General features: G+C 38.3%; 1 protein-coding gene across 1 annotated transcript in view; it reads right to left on the reverse strand.

Moving 5' to 3' along the window:
• The window catches only part of LOC119737244 (protein artemis-like), a 55452-nt gene extending 43534 nt beyond the window's left edge, over positions 1-11918 (reverse strand). The window contains exons 1-5 of the mRNA XM_038211442.1: positions 11820-11918; positions 9098-9281; positions 7877-7928; positions 4112-4256; positions 1997-2052 (exon numbers count right to left, since the gene is read on the reverse strand). Coding sequence (XP_038067370.1) covers positions 1997-2052; positions 4112-4256; positions 7877-7928; positions 9098-9209 — 365 coding nt within the window. The 5' untranslated portion in view covers positions 9210-9281; positions 11820-11918. The remainder of the gene's footprint in view (positions 1-1996; positions 2053-4111; positions 4257-7876; positions 7929-9097; positions 9282-11819) is intronic.
• Between the last annotated feature and the right edge of the window lie 2760 nt (positions 11919-14678).

The raw sequence follows: 14678 nt of genomic DNA on the forward strand, positions 1-14678 counted from the left end.
AGAGAACAAATGTACTGAAACTGATATAACAATGAAACAATATTTTACTTCCTTAACCTGTATCAATTACTTTTGATGTTTTAACATGTATTTTTATGGATATAAGCAATGAACCAAATACTCATAGGACTGTTATTCAAAGATTTAATTTTAAAATCAAAACCAACTTGCTTTGTAAAAACTAAAAAATTATTTACGTGTTTAAAAATATCTGGCGGCATGAATCATATCTGTCACTTATAGTCCGAACTTTCCTCGCAGTTTCGTACTGGATGAGTTGATCTAAAAGATGGAATTGCAATACTTTTCTGCTTATTTCAACACCATTGTTTTTTAACCGATTTTCTCTGGATGTACTGTATACACATAAATGTATGCCACTATGTCAAATGCCTTCCTAACAAACTGTTGCTTTCTGTCAATTTGCCTGTATACAATTACATCTGTCTTATCTGTTATTGTACGTTAACAATAAGTAAACTACAATTTATGGACATATTAGGGGGGGGGGAATGAAATTTTTTCTCGATTTAGAAACATAATTGTAAGTTGAAGTGTGAGTTGAAGTGTTTTATTCCCCATAAAAATTGTTATTTCGTGATATAAGACCTAACCCCCTCCCCCTACAAAATACCCTGATAAAACTGTAGCCCCTCCCTTCTAAAAATAACACTCTTCTGTATTAAATATCATTGCACAGGCCTATCAAAAAAAGCTAGGGGGTGACCTAAAAGTTGGCATTTCACTGATGCGTAGGTACTTTGTGGAAGGCCCCTTATGGTGGATGGAACTTTGGCATCTAGCCTAGAGTTTTAAGACGTCTTATATGAATTCTTGCAGACAGGCATGGGAACATCAGAGCTTTAGCTGTCCCCTGGGAGGGGCAACTGTGTAAGACAGGGTGTGGGTGTCCGACAGACAGGGGGGGGGGGGGGAGATTGGAAAACCACCAACCTACTAGCTAATTGGGTATGGAGTCCCCCAGTGACAATAAAATGCTTCATAATACTAAAAGCCTCAGATTGTTTGCATCTCCTTTTCCAGAGTTGTTTGGGTTTATGGTTTATGACTTCCAGACTCCAAAATAGCATTCACGAGCTCTGGGTCAAAATACAAGGCTGGTTTTCACTGAGGTGCTTTTTGATTCTAGGAATTCTTTGCAAGGCAATGTGGGAGCCTTATGTGGATAGGGTTCATTATCCTTGGCATTCTCGTAAAGAGATTCTTAAAGGGTACTACCACAAAACAATGAGATTTTGATGTTGCTCCTTTTGTACAATCAAAGCAGAATAGATTAAAACCTGAAAAGTCAGCGTTTTTGTTCGTCTGACAATGCATGGCAAGTAATGAAATTTTGTCATGCTTGCAATGGACATTATTCACGAAAAAGCCATTTTGGTCGGGTTCCCTGAATGTACTTTATTAATTCTTAACTGTTGAATGGGATGGTGCCAGACTATTTACACATTCTAGCCTCGCTTTCATTTTTTTGTGGCTTAAAATACTAGGATGTTTAATCACAAATTTAAAATTATTCATCAGAGCAGACTGGTATAATGTGTAATTAACTTTATGTCATTGCTTTCATTTATCTTCCCAAGTTCCAACAATGAAGATTTTACCTCACTTTAAATTCAATATGGCCGACTCTTGAATAAGGCCCATGCATACTACATAAGGCTCTGCATTTAGTGGGTCCAAACTACATGTACAAGCTGTAATCCCAGGCATCGTTTGCGTCTGATTGTTTCCCTCAATTGTGTTCTCCTCCATTCCCTTTTTTTTTTTAACAAAGCGAGACATAGAGGTTTTGACAACTATTTAGCAGCAGGTCAATTGTGACTCGTGACCAACAAACTTCTTAAATTGGGTTCGAGTCTACTTCATCCATACAAAAAGGCAAAAGGTTAAGACTGGGTTTTCTTGAGCGTTACCCTTCAACCTTACATGTATACAGATTATGGAGTAATAAGGTAATTAATCATGGCCTACTCACATTACTGATCCAGGGCAGTGGCCTGCAGCCAACAGTGTAACAAGCACCTGTTCCTCCTGAAAAAAATTAACAAATTAATACAAGAAACACAGTTGTTAGCCAGTTGGAAAGTGGAATTGATCTGCCTGTGTGTGAAATTGTAGTGCGTTCCAACAAAACTGAAAAAAAAATAAAAAAATTCAGAGGTAAAAACGGAAAGAATGTAGTATCCAGACGCCACTTCAGTGGTTGTGTACAAAGTCTATGGAAAGTCAAGAACATTTTCTAAGTATTTCAAACAAAATTAGAACTCAGTCCCAGATTCATGGCTTTTCAATATTTTTGCAATGACTGACCTTCATTGAGATGATATATGATGAAAAAAAGTGGCGTCATGCTGTAACATTCTTTCTGTAAAACCTTCGGAAAACTTTGCACTGTGGACTTCCTGCACGAATGGTTGATGGCGCACTCATTCACAGCTTCGCCAAATTAAAAACAAACTACTGACGGAAATTTCGAAAAATGTGTCTTTAGACGCATCGTTGGAAAAGGCCTTCTTTTATTGTTTGTTTTTTTCAAAATGACAGCATGCCAGAAAGAATAATTTCACAGGGAGTTTATTACCATTACTATCTTTAAACTAAGTTTGCTTTTCGACAATAGTTTTGTCAGTTACTTTTTGGATAGCTGCAAATGATGTACTCTACCTTTAAGTTTAAGGATCCTTTTTTTCCTGGTTTGCCAATGATTAATGACTAAGACTGCTGTTTTGATTAATGCCACAAAAACACTTCTGCAACTTTCATTTCTACTTGGGGCTGAATCCATTTAATGCAAATGCGCAAAGTAAATTCTAAGGGTGACACACTGAAAGTTCAACTGTTGACATCATAAACTGTTTTTTCTTTCACTTTTGCTTTCCTGTTAAGTATGAGACCCCACCCTTACTCCAAACAAACTGGACAAAATAAAAATTACATAAACAGAAATGATTTGGAAACAGACATTCTTAATATACATGGGCCATTCTATAAATTTGGAGTCCACTTTTTTCCTGTCCCTACTACATCCGACATCTATGATTTTGTAATTCTAGATGCATAATTCTTCCTCCAAGAATGATTATGTGAAGCAAACGACCCATCCAACAAATGAAAATTAATTTAGAGCCTTTTTCTTAACCCTAACCGCCCTTTTTTTTCAGATGAGTGGGAGAGCATGTTCTTTTAACCCTAACCGCCCCGGAATCCTTCAAAATCCTCTTTGCCAAAATGGAGGAATTTGGAGGATTGAGGTTACATGGCAAAAGTGCATTACTGATTTCGTAGGATGCACTTTGTCAAGGTCTTGGGCCGGACCGTGTGTTGTTTTTGCTCAGCCATGCATAAATATAGGCCTGGATTATGCTTGAAATCCTCCGCACTGCTCCAGGATGTCACTGGCCAAGCCTCAACATATTGACAGTGATTGCTGGAGGATTTTGCAGGATTCAGGCAGTGGTCACCTCAAGAAAACTTGAGCTAATTTGTTATAGATTGGGGCATAGCGTTCTGCCGCCTTACAAAAAACTCCATATTGATAAAAAGAAAAGAAAAGGGCAAACATTATATTCGAATCATACTTTTACAAACTTTCTGGCAGGAAAAACTAACAATTTCAAATGTCCCGCGCTGCGAATTTGTCAACCATCTCCCACAATGCACTGGGAAAAATGAGCTCTCCGTGGCAAACTCTTGGTGGCGCACTGCATTGTGAATCGCCCGAATTGGAGGATTTTGCAAAATTGAGGCTACATCCTAGCAAAAAGGCCTCCGGAGTTAGGGATAGCCCTAACAGTCCTAAATCCTCCAATTTCAACACAATTTTGCACACTAGGGAGTTAGGGTTAATGACACTTGAATGGTAAATTACAAAATTCAGAGGAAACACGGACAGAAAAAATATCACATTTTGGACCGAAAATTTATAGAATGACCTACAAAAGCAATAACCAGGCACACACAGATTGGGTCTCAAACGCTCCTCCCTTTGCAACACTAGGATGAAATTTTCGTTCATAATGACGACTGTCACTGGACACCCATATGGCTCATTAATCACTGTGAAGAAAATGAGAAAGTGATGACAACTTGCCTCGCCATTGATCTCGTTGTAGAGCGCGACGGTGGTGGGCTCCTCAATGGGCAGACTGGTAATGGAAGACTCCAGATGGACATACCGTCTGTCCGTCAGGAGAAACTCGCGCGTGACTTCTGAGCAGTAGAGCCTGATGCGTTTGCTGCAAAGGAATCAAATTTTGTAAAATTAGGGATTTTTGCACAAGAATCATAAAAAAAAAGATTTGTTTTTAAATTTTCATTCAAATTTCTGGCAAACACTTGCTTCTACGTGAGCATAGAGGTGTTATTCCGCACTTGCCTGAACTTTTTTGGTGAATGTTTGTGCAATCTTGGTGAAAAAAATTGAAATAGAAATGAATTTAGGCTAACTGCAGAATTTTCCGATTTCATTACAACTTCGGTAATTTTAAAAACTTTATACATTATTTAAGTTATTCTCATTACTTTGTGGTCACTGCATCGCCAGTAAACATGTACACAACCCTATGGAGTGCGCCACTGCATGTTGCACAAAAATATGTCCACTTGAATGCTGTTTGCCCTGTTCACACAAGTTTACTCACCCATGAACAAGTCATGCTTTGCATTTTTCCAATACCACTGCACAAGAGGAGAATGTACGTTTACATTACATGTGTGGACATTCCTTTTTTTCGTGTAGTTACCCTAACCCCAAAATGCCTCCAAAACTGTATTTCAGAGAGAGGGGGAACCTTGTGTGGACGTGGGCATGTCCACACAACGTCTTCACTACCTGCACTATGAGGACATATTTTGTTCAGAGGTCCACACAGTGACTGCACTGCCTGTTCAGCACCTTATGTACAGTGCTGTTCATTATGGATGTTCAACATGTGATAAGCTTAAATCTCAATTTGGCAGGGGCCAAAAAGGGATGTTTTGAAGTTCGCAAATTTCAGGACCGTTTCGAGGGGTATGGGAAAGTGGTTGGAAATATGGGGGGAAATGTGCAGACTTTCTCAAAAAAAATTCTTTAATATTTTTTCTTAAAAACTTTTAATTATAATCTGAAGAAATATCTTTTGAACACAATTTGTTGGGTTTAATTTCAATGTAACAGGTTTTTGTTTTGCTCTTTTCTTCTCTTGCCTGGTTTGAGTTTTTTTTTGAAGGGGTGGGGGAGTTACTGTATACGAAGTATTTATAAGAACAGGCATGCATATACAGTATTTGAGAGTTCACTTGCTTAAATATTCTCATTAAATTGAAGCCACAGGCTGTTTTTGTCGGTTTTGACTAGCTGTGCTACGATGCATGACGCTCCGCAGGCCATTAAGAGCAGGCTCTCATTATCAGAGCTGGGACAGGTTCACACTTCAGCACTCACTGAGCCTTCATGTTCAACATCAAGCACAACTCCACTGCACATAACTCACTAAATGACAGATAATTTCCCCTGGGGGAACGTAAGCCATAACACCCTGGATATATATAACTGACAACTTTGATAAGGAGTGAAAGGTTGAGAATGTTGGGACCGTCTCATAATATTCCATATCGTATCACTTTCACACTATCTTGTTTATCACTGCATATGGCTGGTCAAACAAATCGCCATTTGCCTTTGGGGCTAACAACAAATTGTATATAAATTTAAACTGAATACTGTTTTATATTAAAACAATTTGTTTACATGGATACATTTAAAGGGGCACTGCGTCCTGAAATCCCCAAAATGTCATGCGTTGGATTGTTGACTTATCCTTTTTCGGGCATTTTGGTTGATAGGAAACCAACCTAACGTCTTACCATTCCCGAGAAAAGACACACAAAAAACTGATTGTTTACATCGGACACGACGGAGTATGCATTCGTTTTTCCAGTCATTTTCCATTCAATGTACGATACACGTTGTGTGTCAGATAATTATTACACACAGCACCAATGCACAAATGTGGTTTCTTACACGTCCGCAAAAGGCAAACACTTTACAGCTGGAATCACAACTAGCACGAACAGCCCGATTTTTGGGGGTCACAAATGTGGACCCTGAAATTCGTTCTCACACGAAATAACACAAAAACGCCCCAGATTGTTTACATCGGGCACAACGGAGTACGCACACATTTTTCCTGTCGTTTTCATTCAATGTATGGTACACATTGTGTGTGTCACATAAACATTACTCACAGCACCAATGCACAAATGTGGTTTCTTCCTTGTCCACAAAAGGCGAACAGTTTACAACTGGAATCATTCTAGCAAGAACAGCGCGATTTTTGGGGATTGCAAAAAGTGGACCCCAAAATTCGTTCTCGCATGAAATAACACAAAAATGCCCAGTTTCTAAAGAATAGTTGTGGGGATGTTTATATCTTACTTTTGAATGTTCTTTCCAATTAACATCATGTCGTTCAAAATGCATTTTGTAGCCTAATTGGGCATGTTCCAGGACGCAGTGTTTCTTTGAAAACAAGGGAAAGATTTCCATATAAGAAGTTCACTAATTTTCCTCTGTATTGACTAACAAGCCCCCAGATAGCAATTTCAAAGTCAATTTGAGCAGTGAGAAAATACAAGCATTTTCTTAGAAAACACTTAGAATTTTTCAGTCCAATCTCATAGGGTTTGTACACAGGGTGTTGAGTGAACTTCGTATATGGAAATCTTTCTAAAACAATTATTATGATGTGTTGGAGAGGCGTATAATGTATGCAATTTATAAACAAAAAGTAAGCAAGCTCCTGTCAACAATTGAAAAGCATGTATCCTACTATAATTTAAACATAACTAGTGGGTTAAGGAATAAAACTTGTGTAAACATCCAGGCTTTTAGGTATGTAGACATGAAATTGATGGAGCTTGTGAATTCACAGGCTTTTCCTGCTCGGCAGAGAGTATTTACAGTAGAATGAAATTACCATGACTATCACCTAGTGACCTCACAAGCGACCCTAGAAAACCTGTAGACTGCATTTTTTAATACTCTCTGAAGGCACAGGCATTCAGGGAGGGTGGATAATATTCTGGCTATGAAAAATGAGAAGCTGTCATCGGTTGACATATGGTTGGGGGGGGGGAGACCTGCTAGATACATTAAAGGGTGGGATGTTGAACTTGTGCTTGTGTATTTTCATTGTTTGACAGAACTGGTGAGAAACGACTGTGTTGGATGAGTCAGCCCAGGAGATGGCTCGTAATGGAAGGCTTGTGCCGATTGATGTCAGAAGCTTTGAATTGGGTTTGCAGGCAGAGACCCTGCAAATTGGAGGATTCAGGACTCCGACTGTTAGGCCGAGTAAAAAAAAAAAATAATTTCTAGTCCGGGGTTTTTGAAAAAAGGGAGGAAGCGGGGCTTTTTTTTTTATTTTTTATTTTTTTCAAGATGACCGCCTTTTCAAAATGTCCTGCGACCATTGGTGTTCCACTGTTCAAAGACACTTTTAAAGATGAAAGACAAGTTGGACAAGAGAACTGAACATATTTACAGTGTCATTTAGAGTTGTATTGGTATTGGTATTTATTTTCCAATGAATTTGTAGACTTTTTCGGTGTTTTTCTACTACATTTTTCAAAAATAATAAATAAATCTGGGGAGAACCTTTGAATCAGGTAGGGACTGAAAACCCAATCCACATATTGGCCCACATGGGAATGGAACCCATGTCAGTGGTGGAAGGCAAGCAAATGCTGCAGAACCTTTTTTTGCAAGATATTGAGTTTCATATATTTTTCAGTACATTTTCAGCATTGAGATGGCGATGTTATTTTATATGATGGAGGTGTGCATCAGTAATTGAATGGGTTGTCAACTCACCTTAGGTGAAGTCGCTGGGAAAACTTGCTGGAGTCTAGGCCCACCATATGATCTGATGCAATAAGAAAGTAGAAACGCAAAGTATTAACATGGGCCCGGCCACTTGCTTAAATCTAGTATTGCTACAGGTAAATGTATATTGGCAGCGCCTGTCTGACCATCTAATCTGATCATCTGAGTTATATAATGAAATTGGGGAAACAAAAGGTACCTTTTGCATTGATGCCTTTGTTTGATTTTTTTTAAAGTAAAATGGGGAACTGCCAACTAATGGTTGGATGGCTCAGTTGGTAGAGCACTGGAACGGCAATCTGGCGGTCGCAGTTCAAACCCTGCTCCAGTCAATTTCTTTGTTCAACTTTTAAAAATAATTACGTAATTATGAGAATAATACTACTTTTAGCAGCCATTTTGGGACAATGAATGGCTAGGAGATTTAGATCAGATTTAATATAGATTTAGGTCAGCCCATAAAAAGATTAAGTCCTGTGCACAAAAGTTACACTTGTTTACATTTCATTTACCCTAACTCCCTAGCATAATTTACCAGGAACCATACCCATCCTGGCAAATTCCAACACCCACATGGGAAATCACATACACACACACACTGTTGGACTTAGTTTCTGGAGGTATGCCAAACCCAATGTAAAAGACCATCAGTTTAGGGGTACTGTACCCATTCCAACAGATTTCAACAACACCTGTTGTCGGGCTTTGATGGGTTGAGTTCGGTTAGGGTTAATTCAGATGCAAGACCCACAATGCTCACATAATTTCAGAAAATACAACTGATAATTTAATTGGGAAATGTGTAGCCAAGGCAGTGTTTCCCCTGGCTAATGAACTGAGCGAGGTGGTAACAATTCAAGTTGATGATTGAAACGAAATTTATGCAGTCTGCAAACTGAAAAGAATGCAGCGCTCACAAAAATGCGCAATGATTCCAAAAACACATCGAAATTGTGAGTTCTTGATACATGGAGGTGAAGGAAAATGCTCATATATTACACAAAATGAAAATTTTTCAATTGATATTTCCTTTTTTGCCAATCTTCACAGCGAGGTGGTGATATTGGCAAAAATTGAGCGAGGTGGTCACTGAAAGTAGCGAGGTGGGCCACCTCACGTTTGAATGGGCAGGGGAAACACTGAGCCAAGGCAAGGGTTCCAAGATGGTTCCTGCAACTGAAATCCAAAAAGGAATGTTCAGAGACTTACCGGCATGTGAGTGGGAAAGAAAGTACGCTCTTGCTCTGAGAACTGCCGGGCCCAGGAATCTGTCGATTGCAATCTGTGGGTATTCCACCATCAATCCCCCAAATGTGCTCATTTTGAGGCAAGATGCGCTCTCCGACTCCTACAGAATTCAGATATTGTTGACTTTCACAACGATGTTCAAGTGCTGTGTCAAATAAAGTTAACCATGTTAACTGACGATTGCGTTGACTTTGTTGACTCTAAATTAACTCGAGACTAACAGTCAGGCCAAGTAAAAAAATTAATTTGTTAACCGTCCCTGCTCGCATCTTTTTTTAAGCCGCATCTTTTTATTTATTTTTATATTTTTTTCTCACCTCAAAAAGCTATTTTTACCATGCATAAATACATAGAACATTGTTTAACATACAAATTTTGACTCTACTTTAAGTAGAGTCAAAACACTTACATGTATGTTAAACAATGTTCTAGTAGGATAGCTAATAAAATGGTCGAGGGCATTTTGAATTGAATAGTTGGCAGCCATTTTTTAATTTAAATACATGGCGGCCATCTTGCAGGAAAATAAAAAATAAAAAGCCCCTAATCCTCCTCTTTTTGAAGAAACCCGGACGATCAACTGGTATTTTGTTTACTTGGCCTAACACCAGTGGTCGATTTTAGAGAATCTTCAAGGAAAAATCTCAGTTGTGCATGTAACTTATATTTTCTAAATCAACACCTGCCTAACATGTAGTACTATGTAACATTTAACACTGACTAGTATAGAGACCTAATGGTAATCCTTATCTTTAGGACCCCATTCCTGTATAAGGTTTAAGACTCACCAAAACAGCTGACTAAATGACACTCCAAAGTGACATTCTGATATTTCGTGACACATCTTAATAGCTAGTAATGACACCTTGAATATTATTGGCAGGTATAATTTTTTTGTGAAGACGGCAGGGCTTTGATTATAATGAGGGAAATTACAGGGTAGATGACGACAAAGACAACCAGAAAACAGGCTTAAAAAACAAAGACGGCAACTTTGAAAGCCTGATGCTGATTGGCTGATAAAAAAAAAAAAATTCTAATGTTTCTATCAGCAAATTAGCATCGTGCTTTCATGCGTGTTGTGAGAACTAAAACGTTCCAGCAGGTCTCACGTCTCTGATTGCCCAAAAAATAGGAAAGTCACATTTTCTTTGAAAGTGCATTTCAAAATTACAACAAACATGAGTAAATCTGAAGAAATAGTCACTTTGGTACTGGTGAGTCGCCTGCAAAATTGAGTTTTGTACAGAACTCTTAAAAAAGAGGAAGAGGTGTTCCAAGATATTAAAGATTACCTGGCCCATAGAGAAAGGACAAGGCTATCCTTTTGGCAACACTGGGAAAGATTGTTGCAACCTGACGCCACTTCAGTGGTTGTGTACAAAGTTTATAGAGAATCAAGAAAATTTTCTAGGTATTTCCTAACAAAAGTGAAAATGTTTTCAGTCCCATATTCATGTCTTATCATCATTTTGCAATGACTGATCTTCATCGGTCCTACTAAAATGAGTCAACAAGTGTCAACTGGCATCAACAAGCGTCAGCGGTTGTCAACCCAGCTTCAACAAATTTTGAATAGGTTTTTGAACATCAAATTCAGAAGTAGCTTTATAAAATATGGTAGTAGCTTAATCTACGACGAGTTTGTTGGTTGAGTGTTGGCCGCCACCTTGTTTCATGCGAGTCAAGATCAAAACAAAATGCGGCCTATACTAAATCGACAAACTCTTCATAGGTTTCGCGTTGCGTTAAAAAAAAAACTTTTTAACTGATTTTAAATTTAATTTAGCTGAAGATGTTCTCTTTCTACCATATAAAGCTACTTGAGGTTCTGATGTTCAAGAACTTAAACAAAATATATTGACGCTGGGTTGACGGCAGTTGACGCTTGCTGTAGTAGTAGGACCCACCGTACCTTCATTGACATTGATAGCCTATAAAAGTATGGTAATCCTTACTTTTAGGACACCTCTATTTTTTACGAGTTCTGTTCAAAACTGACTTTTGCAGATGACTGTCCAGTACCAAAGTGACTTTTGCAGGCTAAAGCAGTCTTTTTTTCTTCATGTAAACTCATGTTAGTTGTAATTTTGAAAGCACTTTCAAAGAAAATGTGACTTTCCTACCTTTTTTCACAGTCAGACGTGCATGTTGTAGTTCACACACGCGTAAAAGCCCTACATAATGAAAGCCCCATGCTGATTGGCTGCTAAAAAAAATAATTAAGATGTTTATTTTTTATCAGCCAATCAGCATCGAGCTTTCATTGCATCGAGCTTTCACATTTGCCATCTTGGTTTTTGAGTCTGTTTTCTGGTTGTCATCGTCGTCTTTTACCCCTCAATTTCCCTCTAAAATCAAAGCCCTGCCCTCTTTCCACAAACTTAAACCTGCTGATATTCAAGAAGGTGTCATTGCCAACTGTTCAAATGTGTCAAGAAATATCAGAATGTCACTTTTGAGTGTCATTTAGTCAGCTGTTTTGGTGAGTCTTTCCCTTCCTATATAGGAACGGGGTCCTAAAAGTAAGGATTACCAAAAGTATAATGTCTTCTAATTCTACCTCCATGGTCTTATTAATGAAGAAAAAAGTGGCGTCAGTTTGCAACATTCTTTCCGAGCATGCATGATGCTCCGCGGAGCATCATACTAGTTCTAGGAGAAATGGCCGCCATGTACTTACACTTTTCAAACAAATCTGCTGGCTGCAGTGCACATGGCAAGCAACTTTTTGCAAGGACGATTCCGCAGTTCAAAGATCCCGCGGCATGCGGCATACACTGGCATAAGCGCATACGAATCACGATACGGTACGCGATAAACGCAACGCCGCGCTGGTTTAAATGACACTAACGCCCATTTAACAGCAGAAATGCCGATTTTGCGTGCATAATTGATCAAAACATAGTCTTAGATTACTTTTGAATTGAAATGCAATGGGTGATTACAAAGCAGGAGAGGAAATTAAAAGTCAAAATTCATCACGACACAACTTCAAAAGTCAAGATCGATCACTCGTGGGCAGCGCCATTTTTAATACTAACTTCAAACGACCTATTGAGGGCGCATTTTAAGAGCAATCAAGCGAGGTAGGTACAGTTTACTCGACCGTCCGCTCTTAGAGGCGTATATCCAGCTTTTTATGGCGGGGAGGGGGGGGAGGGGACTTTACAGCATCGACGTCTGAACCGTCTTAAAATTGTCTTTAAAAACCAAACGCCGACGGAGGGGGGGGGGGGAGCTCCCCAAGCCAATGCTTTAATCTCTATTACAAAAAAAAATTGAAATGTTTAGGATTATGATATTCCTCACTGCTAAATGTCCACATTTGAGTTCGGAGTTGGACTTTATTGGGCAAAAAATCTTCTGTATCCGGATCCGATTAAAGAAGCCGAGGTTCTGAAACAACTTCATAGTACATTAGCCCTCATATTCATAAATATTGGGTGGTGGGCTGAAATTAATTTAGCTTTGTAAATTTGTAAACCGTTCGAGTATTTTTATGTTTAAATTGTAAAGAAATCGAACTTTTCAATAATCCCCTCTCATTTAGTCTTCGAGACACTAACTTAGTAACTTCAATCTTCAAGACGGGCAGAACGTACTTTATACCTGTGACGATCACACGTACGCCCATTCAAAATAGTTGTCGTGACCTCCAAAAATTTTGCTGAAAATATTATGATGACGAGTGACATCTTGAAGGAACCGTTAGTACAATGACCCATAAATATTTCTTGAAGTAGCGATATGAACTGACTCTTCTGACCTCATCATGTAAACAAGTGTCCAAATATTTAGCCGTCATACTACTATGAAAATAGCATTCTTGCGTCGCCAATATATCTTTTGGGCTAAACGAAACATGTCATTTTCAGAATCGCACGTAAAGCGTCAGCCTTATATTTTCAGTTTTAGGTGCAGAGTGTATTAGGAATATAACCATTTTTGGGGGGTGGGTAGACATTTTGTTTCAGTTTTGTTTTATATTTGGTATAGTTCCCATGTCAGCAGTATATATGCAGGCCGAACTTGGTTGTGAATGACAGCATATATTGGAAGGTTGATATGTCGTTTATTATATCACAGGCGGAGAAGGAGTTTTGTAAAGGAAAAATAAACCGGGGTTATTTTGGATTGTGGTATATGAAAACCTAGTACAGGGTCTTTAAGGTAGATTTTCCCTTAAAATTCAGGAGATTTAGAACATTTAAAAAATAACACCAACATTTCACAAACATTTCAACTTCCTGAACAGGAAAAGTACATGTATGGGTAAAAAATAAGTTTCAAATTAAGAAATAAGGCGAAAAAAAATTGCTTCTGCTTCCGATCACAATGCTTTTCAAACATAGGGTCGGTAGGTCGGAAAGTGGTTTTTTTTATTTCGCCGAAAGTGCCGATTGAATGGAGCATAGAGCAAGGAATCATGCTAATTTGATGTCTGGACTATTTGAATTCGCGCCACGAAAGTTATCGAGATCTACGATAGCTGAATTTTCATAGTATTTATCCAAATTCCTTGATCATCGATTGACATAATATGAATGCACATACATGTAATTATAAGAATTATTATTTTGTAAATAAAATTAAGTTTTTAAACTTTGGAAAAAAAGAAGAATTTTTTTTTACAATTTCTTTCAAGGTACAAGTGAGAATGCCCAGAGAAACAATTGTGATTGGTTAGTTTTTGGAGACGTTTGCTTGAAATGCTTATTCTGATTGGCCAGTATTGGTATGGTCATAATGCATATTCAGTAATGAAACTGGTATATCAAAAAGGGATTCCCAAATCTTTCTTCTTTCTGATAAGCTCTTGAAACATGATTTTTTTAATTATTAGATTTCAAATTACCAATGCAACAGTGTAAAAAGATGATCACTAAATTCTCGATAATTATGTGATGACCGGGAGAAATCAAGTTTAACTGGTTCACGGTCCCATTGGTTTGTGCACCAATTGCCTGGTTTGTTTGTCATCCATACCCAAGATGCATTGCAAGTATCGAAAAGGTTACATAAATTGCCGGGTCAACTCGCTAATACCTTTCAAGGTTCACACGTTGATGTTGCATATTGTCACTTGTCAGTTATTAAAGAGATAGTACCTAATCTAAAGAATTGTCGGACTTTTCTACACGGCCATTTCCCGATGATCACAAAAGTACATTGTATTGATCTTTTTGGCCTTCAAATGAAAACGTGCGACAGCAGACGGTGATTTCCAAACCTCGGTTTCGTCAACAATTTCACCTAATCCACGACTGCAGATTTGGAGCTTTTCGTGTGAGCCATGATGTAAATACTCTAAATTTTGACCCGCTACAATCATGGAGGGTTTTTGTTAATGTTTCTGATGCAGAACAGGGACCTGCATTAAGTCACAGTCCTTCAAGTCTGGCCCTTTAATGTCCCAAATCCCCAGTGGAAATTACGCATAAGTTTGGAAACCACCGTCGTATATATCATTATTCGTGAGCGCTTGAGTGCATAATCACAGAGGTTTAAACGGTTGAAATTCCCTTTTCACATTCAAATT

Source organism: Patiria miniata, unplaced genomic scaffold (genome assembly GCF_015706575.1).
Source record: "Patiria miniata isolate m_02_andy unplaced genomic scaffold, ASM1570657v1 HiC_scaffold_3, whole genome shotgun sequence".
NCBI classification, from domain to species: Eukaryota; Metazoa; Echinodermata; class Asteroidea; order Valvatida; family Asterinidae; genus Patiria; species Patiria miniata.